This window comes from Nicotiana tomentosiformis, chromosome 3 (genome assembly GCF_000390325.3).
Source record: "Nicotiana tomentosiformis chromosome 3, ASM39032v3, whole genome shotgun sequence".
Lineage (NCBI taxonomy): Eukaryota > Viridiplantae > Streptophyta > Magnoliopsida > Solanales > Solanaceae > Nicotiana > Nicotiana tomentosiformis.
The window spans coordinates 24,690,113-24,698,853 of record NC_090814.1 but is presented as its reverse complement, the minus strand read 5'-3'; the positions used below and the strand labels follow the sequence as shown (position 1 = coordinate 24,698,853).

General features: G+C 36.4%; 2 protein-coding genes across 4 annotated transcripts; one reads left to right on the top strand and one right to left on the bottom strand.

Annotated features, from left to right (window-relative positions):
* The first annotated feature begins 1,907 nt into the window (after window positions 1-1,907).
* LOC104090607 (endochitinase 3) lies at window positions 1,908-3,392 on the top strand. Its single transcript, XM_009595744.4, has 3 exons — window positions 1,908-2,419; window positions 2,536-2,689; window positions 2,860-3,392. The coding sequence occupies exons 1-3, from the start codon at window positions 1,963-1,965 to the stop codon at window positions 3,251-3,253; spliced, it is 1,005 nt and encodes a 334-aa protein (XP_009594039.1). The 5' UTR covers window positions 1,908-1,962; the 3' UTR covers window positions 3,254-3,392.
* An 826-nt stretch (window positions 3,393-4,218) lies between these two features.
* On the bottom strand, window positions 4,219-8,314 carry LOC104090606 (expansin-like A2). 3 transcript variants are annotated; one of them, XR_011414644.1, is made up of 6 exons: window positions 8,007-8,189; window positions 7,673-7,782; window positions 7,352-7,530; window positions 6,454-6,586; window positions 5,604-5,852; window positions 4,219-4,661 (listed from the first exon to the last, which is right to left on the bottom strand). XR_011414644.1 is itself a non-coding variant. In XM_009595741.4 (5 exons), the coding sequence occupies exons 1-5, from the start codon at window positions 8,122-8,124 to the stop codon at window positions 4,410-4,412; spliced, it is 792 nt and encodes a 263-aa protein (XP_009594036.1). In that variant the 5' UTR covers window positions 8,125-8,187; the 3' UTR covers window positions 4,219-4,409. The 3 variants fall into 3 exon arrangements, 2 of the variants coding, with proteins under 2 accessions (XP_009594036.1, XP_009594037.1); XM_009595741.4 differs by lacking the exon at window positions 5,604-5,852 and having other exon boundaries at window positions 8,007-8,187; XM_009595742.4 differs by lacking the exon at window positions 4,219-4,661 and having other exon boundaries at window positions 5,600-5,852; window positions 8,007-8,314.
* Between the last annotated feature and the right edge of the window lie 427 nt (window positions 8,315-8,741).

Below are 8,741 nucleotides of genomic sequence, written 5' to 3'. Positions count from 1 at the left end.
TTGAGGCCTTCAGCTTCTTATAAACTCCTTTCTCTAATGGTAACTGTTTATCCTACTATATGTGGAAGTAGGAACTGAAATCACGGCCTTCTGGGTCTCAAGTTAATATTGTTATGTATGTTCATGGAATACAGTAACATGTGGATTCTTTAAGAGAAAATTTGAAAGAAGTGTAACAGAGGACATATTATGGACCTGTAGTAGTTTGTAGATTCAGAAGGATACACAACTGGTGGGCATCCACCAATCACATTTGTTCTGAATTTTCTATTGGATATGAGGGAGTTAATGGCTATTAATTCCTTTTTGGTGGTCGAAACAGAATTCACAATAGCCAAGATGATAAGGTGAAGGAAGTGAAAAAAGAAATTTAGCAGGAATGGTTGTGCCTGCACTGCATGATGTCATTAAAGTAGAGAAGTCACCATTTTTAAGATTCTTCCCTTACATTAAACTTCCAACTGCCTCGGAGCAATTTTATTACAATAACAAATAAAGACTAGCTAAAATTTACAAAGTTTTTAAAGTTTAACTGTCTTAGAATTAATTTCAGACAAGCACGTATGAAGTGGAAATCGCGTGTCTGAAGTGAAATTATTCCAGAAGTGTATGCTAATACAAGTGAGCATATACAACAATAACTATGCCTTAGTCCCAAACAAATTTTGGGTCGGCGATACAAGTTAAGCATATGATATCTATTGTAGGGCAAACAGTGAGATGCAAGGCTAGCAAGGTACCTCCATCAGTGAATTCGACATCAACCGAGATCTGAAGCTAAATGTGCAAGCAGAAGAAGACGTACGATAGTGGTCCAATAACAATACCTAATACTGACTCGAATTTAGCTTAAAGGATATATCCTCTTTCTTTCTACGATTGGTTTGTTTTGATATAAAAGACAGACAAAGACAAAGAAGTGATTGACTTTTTCGGGCTGCTACAAAGTTGATGAAGGTAACCTTACAGATACAAAGACGTGAATGACTTTTTAAAGGGCTTATCTAGATTTGACCAACGTAACCATATACTCCTTCGGTTCCATTTTGCGTAGTGACTTTAAGAGTATGAGAGTCAAACTATTTAACTTTTGTGGTAATTCGGCAAAGAATTTCCAAATTTTGAAATAATATTGACATAACACAAACGCAAAGTACTATGAGCCACAATTGTTAATAATCCAAAATATTTCAAAAATATCATGGTTAAAGAAGAATTTCTTTCTAAATTGTAAATGATGTTACATAAAGTAAAACAGTACTCCTATACCATATATTTACCAACCTATAAACCTCAGCTCTTCATCCACACTCTACCAGGAACATTTCAATAATCCCAGAATGTTACGTGGTCATAGATGATCGGCCAGAGGTTCAGCGAATTAGAGTCCACTTTTTTGTTTAATACTCCTATACAAAATGGATGTCAGGGACACTATATATTACTCCCTACATTCACTTTTACTTTGGCATGTATACTAAAAATAAATTTTTATTTTTACTTGTCACTTTACGCATATCAATATCAAGAGAATAAATTTTTTTTTCCTGTTATACCCACAGTATTTATTACTCATTTCAAATCATTTTCTCAAATCCAATAAAATATGCATCAATTAATATGGGTATCATGGTAAATTATGCACTTCATTTATTATTTCTTAAGGGGCGTGAAAAATCGTGCAATGTAAAAGTGAACTGGGAGAGTTCAAAAACTTAAGAGCCGCCTATTAATATTTGTAACTTGTCAACTTAAGCTGGTGAATAAAAAATTGGATAAGGCAGGCTATGAGATTATCCTTCTTTATTGAACAATATCTGGTCACAAGTCACAACTACTATACTAGACTTTATACGATGTCTCCATCAACCTACAGGGTAGATGTATATATATATCCCCCACTCCTTTACTTGCTTGCCATCTCTTCTTCACCAATTTATTACGCTAGTTAAAAAGGTCAAAATGAGACTTTTGGAGTTCACAGCTCTTTCATCTCTACTAGTCTTGTTTCTGCTCCTGGCTGTCTCGGCAGAACAATGCGGTAAACAGGCGGGAGGTGCACGTTGTCCCTCGGGAATGTGCTGCAGCAACTTTGGATGGTGCGGAAACACTCAAGACTATTGTGGTCCGGGAAAGTGTCAAAGCCAGTGTCCTTCTGGCCCTGGACCTACCCCAAGACCACCCACCCCTACTCCTGGTCCTAGTACCGGGGACATCAGCAACATCATCAGCAGTTCCATGTTTGATCAGATGCTCAAGCATCGCAATGATAATGCATGCCAAGGGAAGAGCTTTTATACGTATAATGCCTTTATCACTGCTGCAAGATCATTTCGTGGCTTTGGCACCACCGGTGACACCACCAGGCGAAAAAGGGAGGTTGCTGCTTTCTTTGCCCAAACCTCTCATGAAACTACTGGTAAGCCTGCCTGCTATGCTACCTTCATATTATAACCTTTAATTTCTCAAATGCCAAATATATATAGCAAACAAATCAGTTGAGATTGATTAATTGACAATGGACCCTTTTGGCAGGAGGATGGGATACAGCACCGGATGGGAGATACGCATGGGGTTACTGCTACCTTAGGGAACAAGGCAACCCTCCAAGCTACTGTGTTCAAAGTTCTCAGTGGCCATGTGCTCCTGGCCAGAAATATTACGGAAGAGGCCCCATCCAAATTTCATAGTGAGTTTTTATATTTCTGTTTATATTGACACATATCTTCTTGGCTCTTGCAATAGTGCTGTGCTCCTCCAAATTTTGACCGAAGCTCTCTTTCGAAAAAAACGCAAAAATAACTTTTGGTCACATGCATCATGAAACATTAAGTCTCATTTTTTTGATGTTTAATTCAGCAACTACAACTACGGGCCTTGTGGAAGAGCCATAGGGCAGAACCTCCTAAACAATCCTGATCTGGTGGCCACCAATGCTGTCGTCTCATTTAAGTCAGCAATTTGGTTTTGGATGACGGCTCAGTCACCGAAGCCATCTTGCCACGATGTGATCACGGGGCGATGGACACCATCGGCGGCTGACAGAGCAGCGAACCGCCTCCCAGGATATGGTGTCATAACAAACATCATCAATGGGGGATTGGAATGTGGGCATGGCTCTGACGCTAGGGTCCAAGATCGTATTGGTTTCTATAGGAGGTACTGTTCCATTCTTGGAGTAAGTCCTGGAGACAACATTGACTGCGGCAACCAGAAGTCTTTTAACTCTGGCCTCTTGCTTGAGACTATGTAATCGCCTCAGTTGTATTTACTTTCACCCACACCCACCCTGGTGTAATAATCTACTTATTAATTTGTGATATATAGGACCACGACTGTACCGTATACAATAAGCAAAGAGTTCGTCCACAATGTACAGTGGATTTTTTTTCTTTCTTTTTTTATATACTGGTTTGGGTACTAATTAATGAACATCATGTAAATGTTCGGCCTTGTGTGGGACATATGTGTGCCTTATGCTCTAGCCTCTAAGTCGCCCATGAGGCAGAAATTTTTTATGTGCAGAATGGTTAAAATTCATTTGAAATCGTTCATCTTAATTCCGCGTTCACATTATTCTTTTTAGCCTTCACATTATAGGTTTGAAAAAGATAGGTAACATTACCTTACTTGGCAGTCATTGAATTCGTGTAGAGTCAAGTCAGCAATGCAGTTTCTGAATGAATTGAGCATGGAGATAACTCTGTAATTCCGCTCCATATATATCTTTTGATTCCTTGCCAGCTGCCGCGTACAAAAAGAAATTTAGCTTATTGGATTAGCCACGTATTTTACGCTCTAGGGGTTATATAATTAGCAGGCCCTCATGGAGTGCTCTGTTTCAACCTAGAGGAAGAGGCCCTTGGCTTGTTCTCCAAACAAGGAACCAAATTTGACTGTAAAATGATCTTCTAGCTTTATATATAGAGCTCGAGACTAATTAATGGCACTTTCTTTTTGAAACTAATCTCACTTTTTTAGTCCAATTGTGGACCATTAATATTACAAGTATAAAACATCAATGCCAATTTGTCACTCTAACAAAATGAAATCAAACTACTACTCTTGCATGCAACTGGGATATATAGACACTTAAAAGATAGTTTAAATAGAAGTTGAGATATCTTTAATATGATTCAGTATTGTGCATGGTGAAGTCTTTGCAAATATGAAGATCTCTACATAAGCATAGGGACAACTGGGACAAGGAGAAATATCTGTGTTTTAAGATATCTGAACATTAGTTTATGTCTCGGAAAGCTATAATACATGGAGTATTAATTACGAGCAACTTATTAAAAAAAAAAAAACTGAAACTCCTATTATATCAATCTACATATATATATCTTCTTTGCACCTATGGACGCGAGAATTAATTTCTACTCACAGAGATTGTGAAAAAAAAAAACCTAAGGGAGTTTCCAGGTTCCATCATCACAGGGAGAACAACCCTCTTGAGCAATGTCAGTGATCTGAAGTCGTGTGTCATAGATCACCCCATTCCTCCAATTAGCCGGTAGTACTGCCTTAGCCCAATACCACTTGCCGTCAAACCCGGCTGTCACCACCAACCTAAATTGCAATGCTCCCTTGGGTACTCTGCTTGTGTCCCAAACTGCTCCCTCATTTCGGCTCATAAAACTCCAGTTAGATGATCCAACCTAAACGCACCAGCAATATTAGTTAACTAGTTAAATTATTCGCGCTTCGCACAATCGTAAAAAATAGTAGTGAACTTACAAAATGACTCTTTTTATTACAAATTTAGTCATGATAAAAGGAAATATATGAGTAACACTCAAATATTTTTTCCACTATTTTTCTTTGTACTGATTGAATCCCATAGTCCAATCATCTCTACTGCTATCCAACTCCAAAAGGAAAAAGATATTTATTCTTACAAAGAATAGAAACATGTTAAAATGTAAAAAAGTTTATTTTGACAAATGTAATTACATACGTATATTCTCTTTCTACAGATAAATACTTATAAACAAAGATAGAAATAAAGTTAAATGTATTTTTCGTAATTGCCGTTATATTCTTTCTTCAAAAAACTGGTTAAAATCAAAGCTATTCCTGCTAAACTTCTAATAAAAATAAAATATGAACAACATTAGCCATAGTTGATTCTTGACGTCATTATTTTCTTTAAATGAACATTCATTGCGTCTTAAAGCAGAAGAGTCGCAAGCATCCACACCACATACAAAGTTGCATCGATCTTGCTTCGCTAAACAAAAGGAGTAATATAGTAGATATATAGTCATTCCCATTTAGATATTATGAACTTTTATAAATTACTTAAAGCATATTGATAATATCACAAGGACAAATCAATTGATGAGTTTGTCCAAGCTCACTGAAAAGCAATTTAACAGCATGAGAAAGGATACCAGGAACTGTAGTGGTATTATAATTATTTCTCTGCTGTATATATGAAGACACTTAAGAATTGATTTCAATCTTTCTTTAACCCGCTCAAAGTAAGCAAAGCCATGATATTGCTTGCCTGCTCTAGCATAGGTATTGTTTATGAACTAAAATATATTATGAAGCTAATAATCTACAAATAATGAACCATACCAGCAATTCCATCTTACCAAATTGGGAATGTTGTTTATATATCCACAAAACAAAGTGCAAAGTCTCATAATCATATCATTATGCAGACTTATTTAAACCGATCAATGGCAGAATCTCTATAAGCAGATTTGTTGTCCTCTCTCTATCCTTGTATTGTCTCCGCCTTCATTTTCTTTCTTTGTCAATACACCCCCGCAACTTTCATTGTCAATATATCCGCGCTGGTCGTCAGTTCTCAGCATTATTTTATCATATTCTGGATCAGGCTGATCAATAGCAATTGTTTGAAAAATATGTGAAATAACCTTCTAAACCAGCCGAGAAGTTCACCGCAGATTTAGCACCGACTTATGTATTATCGGAAAACATCAAGTTGACAAAAAAGGTAAAAATAAATTATAAAAGAAACTCAAACAAAATGGATATAATATGCAGTCAAAAGAGATCACATGAAGTTTCTTTAGGGAAGCGACGAATATGAGAAAAAGCCGAAGAATAATCCTCTCCATTGCCACCGAATTCATGGGTACATTATGGACATTGACTTCAGATGTACAAGAACCTATCCGTTTTGTTCAATTTATTCATTCTGAAATTAATCGTTGCCTCATTATGTTAGTAACTCTTAAGTCTTAACTGTCATAGCATAAGAGACGTGACTTTTGCGTCTCTTTAATATGGGAACAAAAGAATTTAAAGAGGAAAAAAAATTTAAAAAGGAGAAAAACAATAAATAGTTTTCTTGAACAGAGAAAGGTGCCACATCACCATGAGGATGACCCTCTTTTATATAAATATATAGATTGGTAAAATAACCAATTGTTCTACTGAACTCGAAAAGAATTTAAGTCTATACTACTAGTTTACCTGAGCTACATCAACACCAACGATTTCAGTTTGACCCCCTTGATACAACAAGGTGATTGCTAAATAATTTGGCCTTTTGCTTGATTGTTCCACCCGAATAGCCAAATTCTTGTTTTTGAAATCACAAGGCACCCTGTCCCCACCAAAAATATTGTTCCCGCAATATTAGCTTTAGCATATAAGCATCAATCTGGAAATCTTATCCTATCATTTTTTCTCAAATGCAATCGTGAATATGTACCCCATGGCAGAGGTAAGATCTGCGTACATACTACCCTCCCAAACCTAGCGGGATTATACTTAGTTGTATGTGTAAGCATTGCATAATGCTCTGGACAGTGATGTTCACTTGTCTATCTAATCTAGTGGGGCATGCTAACATAGTTTTCTTTATTAAAAGGTACGTACCTTTTTTATAATAAAAAACAAAGAATATTTGGCAGTTGTAACAAAACCACCAAAGCCAGCATCACTATCGTGTGTTAAGGATTTGGAACGCATTATTTGTGATCCCTCCATTTCTCTTGAATAGTTTGGCTTAAACTCAAACGATTACGCTAAGTGTTCAATTTTACACTCATGAGAAATTTGTACTCTCTGTCTTAATTAATGCCACATGCTTCACTTCCCGAGACCATATGAAATTTGACTAATATTTTGAAATGTACTATTTTTTATAATACTGACATGACAAATTATTTATAATACTTTTTATAGAATTTTTAATTATTTATATTTACATATTAAAATATTAAATCGATCTAATCCAATTTAACCCGGAAGATTAGTGGAATTAATTTTCAAAAAGCAAAAAATGTTAGCATAAATTGAGATGGAAAGAGTACATAGTAAGTAGTAGGCTAGTAGTGCACAGAGTAAGTGAAGGTAACCTATGGACCTTTTGTACTCGACATGGACGATACCGAGTTCGAGAAGGTCTTGAGCTTTGCCTTGATTAGCCATGGCGCTGAAAGTTCTGCTGCTGACTACAAAATCTGTCTGGTTGTTGGTATTCTGATCAGTTACAGTCACCGTTGTGCCTTCTTTTGAACAAAGATTTGAATTCTTGCATCTTATCTGCAATTCAATTAGGTTCCATAAATCATCTGGAAGAATATTGAATATATTTACAGTAACTAAAATTTCCAAATTTTTTTTTCTTTTGGTGTAATAAATTGAATTGCATATGCGCTATGGGACGAAAATGGTAAATTAAAACCTGATAACAAGCACCACAACGAGCTCCCTCTTTGTAGATACTAGGAACTGCTGCTGCAAGGCGACCCCCATTAAAGCCTATAGCTGAGGAGCCATAACCACAAGCACCAGCTGTAGAATTGGATATTCACAAGCAAACAGAAACTCAGATTAACAAGTGAAAAGAAAGAGTAAAATAGAAGGAGTATCATTTTGCTCAACAAGTTTTTTAAAAAGCTTTTTTTTTTCTAGCTAGTTCCAAAAAGAAAACAAAGGAATATATAGTTTCATCAAGATTATAAAAATAAAGAAACGAGAGGGAATTGAGTAGGGGTAGAAAATATAAAAAAGCTTACACTGAAGGGCAGAAGCCTTGGAAAAGTAAGCAACCTTTGATTGGTGGACACAGCGATCGCACGCTGTTGCAGAGGAGATAAGAACAAAGAATAAGCAGGAAACGAAAGGAAGAGCCATATTTCTTTGGTCAAGAAAAATGTATAATGACTGACTGATTGACTAAATGGGGAGTGGCGAGGTCTATATAAATATTCTGAGAGAACTGATTGAAATAGTAATAGTAGCCTCTTAACGCGTGCACTCAACGATATGTCGCGTTTGTTTTTTTAATTTGTTGCCATGTATAGAGCAAACAAAAAGGAGGAACAGTAAAAAAAATCCAACACAGGAGATAAGTAAGGAAAAAGGAAACACGGATACCTACACCAAACGCCAATACGCGGCGGGGAGTAATTCCAGGAAGGAAGTGAAGCCAGATAAAATGAATAACGATAGTGGCGGATATGCTGGCAAGTAGCACACTGAAGTTAGTGCGGTGTCCACACGCCTACTAACTGCCTACGCTCTTTTGCAACAAAAGTCATACTATATAGGTCAAAATCTGTCTTAGTAGTTGGGACTAAGTAACATCAAAAAAAGAGTCAGTCAAGATTGACTAGGAAATGGCAAAGCACGTGGTCGAGATGTAAAAGTTGGTCGATGTCGAGCGCTGAAAAAAAAGTTGTAACAGCTAATTTATTAGGGCAGGATATTAAAGAAAATATTTCATTGGATATTCTTTTTACTTGTACCAT

Coding starts and splice junctions, on each gene's coding strand:
- LOC104090606 (XM_009595741.4), bottom strand. CDS start 8,124: ATGGCTCTTCCTTTCGTTTCCTGCTTATTCTTTGTTCTTATCTCCTCT. Junction 7,783..8,006: donor CAAGGCTTCTGCCCTTCAGT/GTAAGCTTTTTT, acceptor CCAATTCTACAG/CTGGTGCTTGTGGTTATGGC. Junction 6,587..7,351: donor GTCCATGTCGAGTACAAAAG/GTCCATAGGTTA, acceptor TGGTGGGGACAG/GGTGCCTTGTGATTTCAAAA.
- LOC104090607 (XM_009595744.4), top strand. CDS start 1,963: ATGAGACTTTTGGAGTTCACAGCTCTTTCATCTCTACTAGTCTTGTTT. Junction 2,420..2,535: donor AACCTCTCATGAAACTACTG/GTAAGCCTGCCT, acceptor CCCTTTTGGCAG/GAGGATGGGATACAGCACCG. Junction 2,690..2,859: donor GGCCCCATCCAAATTTCATA/GTGAGTTTTTAT, acceptor TGTTTAATTCAG/CAACTACAACTACGGGCCTT.